Genomic DNA, 2111 nt, shown 5'->3' on the forward strand with positions numbered 1-2111 from the left:
AGAGGGGGGGGGGAGCGGGAACCACTGTGGCACCAGCGGCTTTGAGGTCCCAGTGGCAGCCCTTGAAGTTGAGAAGGTTGGTGGTGTGGTAGGATGTGTACTACGTGAGTCTGAATGAGAGTCCATCTGGATGAGGAGACAGATGGAGATGAGGGAGATGTCTGGGAGCAATTTGCTCTTTGTCCCTGACCAGGGCCATCCTTTCCTCCTCTTTAGGTGTTCAAGAACCTGCAGCTCTTCATGAAGAACAAGGACCCAGCAGATGACCTCTTTGATAGGCTCAATGTGAGCTGTCACTTCTAAGCTTTTGAAACAGCACTGATGGCCCAGAGGGAGTAGAAGCTAATCTGTGACACCCCTGTCCAGCCTGCAGGCTCCCAGGCTGTGGCACTGCATCAGCATCACCCTTTACCCTGGTTTTAACTATCTCCCCTCTAGAGACACCACTGTAACTGTTTGAACACCCTGTTGGGATGCTGTGATATATATATATTTTTTTTTTTTCCATCCTTTTTCTGCGCTGGTAGCATCTCTGCTTCTCTGAATACAGGCTTGGCTGCCTGCCTGCACCCACAAGTAACCCATGTCCCTGCTAAGGAGGTGGTTTTCTGTTCCTTCCCTCCTCTAACTCATCTGCTTGGGCTTCTTTTTTAGCCTGGGAAGGCCTGCCCACGCACATGTTGCGCAGGACATTGCTGGAGGTGTCAAACCTCAGCCGTTTGACACTTTCGCACCTCGCCAGGGCTCGGCAGAAGTGTGAGAGGCTGCTGGAGCACAGGGATGCTGGAGAGATGTGCTGCAGCCTTCCTTCCTGAGCTACTCCCCTGCAAAAACCTCTTCCCTCCTCTTCCTCAGTATGGAATATAGGGTGCTGCCACCCATGCTCCCCCTCTGCCTGCACCCCCTCCAAAGCCACTTGCCCATCTTTCCTCTGAAGAGGTTGCTTCTCTCTGGTTATGTAGGATTTATCTGTGATAGGCTTTCTTGGTACAAGTAAGGCTTCTTCCAAACCCCAGATGACTCTTCTTAGCATTTTCTGGTTCCAGTCCAACTGCATGCAGCCCCATGTGCTCTGCAGAACAAAGATATCGCATGTGATATACGTGAGATGTGGTATTGGATGCGAGATGTGTCCTCTTGGACATAGATGGGCAGAAATTGTTGACTTCCAGAGAAATCCTGTGTGGGTTTAGGTGCAATTTGTGCCAGCTTTTTGTAGATGAGGGCCTGACCCAACAAGTAGATATGCAAGCTACAGGAGACTCTTTTTAATGCCTAATTTGGTTGCTTAGGCAGAAGATGGTCTGAAAAGCAAGTGCTTTATTGTCCTGGCTTCTGTTTGTTCTCTTCCTTCCTTTGTCCTCCAGACATCCATCTTGAACAGACACCTCCAGAGTCTGATGGATGGTTTGACTGCCAAAGTGTTCAGGACCTACAATGCCTCCATCACCCTGCAGGAGCAGCTCAAGGCGCTCACCAACTGTGAGTTACTAACAGTGTTTGTGGTATCACCAGCTGCATTGTGTGGCCAGCGGGCTCAGCGATGTCCATCCATTGCCTTGGGGTCCCTAGAATTGCCTGCCCCTCCTTGGCAGGTGATGCACCACGTTGTAGGGTGGTATGTAGCTTACAGGGGCATGCAGCAGGTTGGGAACCATGCTAAGTGAGAAATAGTTACCCATTCAGTGATAGTCTGACTAACTGATAGCCAAGATGGGAGTATTTCTTTCCCCCCTTCCTTGCATTGCTGCTTGGTTGCATTATTTTTGCCTGCCTTGGATATATGTTGTTCAATATCTTTAGCAATGATCTGGATGAGGGGATCGAGTGCACCCTCAGTCAGTTTGCAGACGACACCAAGTTGGGTGGGAGTGTTGATCTGCTCGAGGGTAGGAAGGCTCTGCAGAGGGACCTGGACAGGCTGGATCGATGGGCCCAGACCAATTGTATGAGGTTCAACAAGGCCAAGTGCCGGGTCCTGCACTTCGGCCACAACAACCCCATGCAGCGCTACAGGCTTGGGGAAGAGTGGCTGGAAAGCTGCCTGGCGGAAAAGGACCTGGGGGTGTTGGTCGACAGCCGGCTGAACATGAGCCGGCAGTGTGCCCAGG

The 2111-nt window shown here is 51.4% G+C and overlaps 1 protein-coding gene across 1 annotated transcript in view; it reads left to right on the forward strand.

The window, feature by feature from the left end:
* The window catches only part of TOP1MT (topoisomerase (DNA) I, mitochondrial), a 15164-nt gene that overhangs the window by 9242 nt on the left and 3811 nt on the right, over positions 1-2111 (forward strand). The window contains exons 9-10 of the mRNA XM_009282158.2: positions 217-285; positions 1368-1482. Coding sequence (XP_009280433.1) covers positions 217-285; positions 1368-1482 — 184 coding nt within the window. The remainder of the gene's footprint in view (positions 1-216; positions 286-1367; positions 1483-2111) is intronic.

Source organism: Aptenodytes forsteri, unplaced genomic scaffold (assembly GCF_000699145.1).
Source record: "Aptenodytes forsteri isolate BGI_AS27 unplaced genomic scaffold, ASM69914v1 Scaffold260, whole genome shotgun sequence".
NCBI classification, from domain to species: Eukaryota; Metazoa; Chordata; class Aves; order Sphenisciformes; family Spheniscidae; genus Aptenodytes; species Aptenodytes forsteri.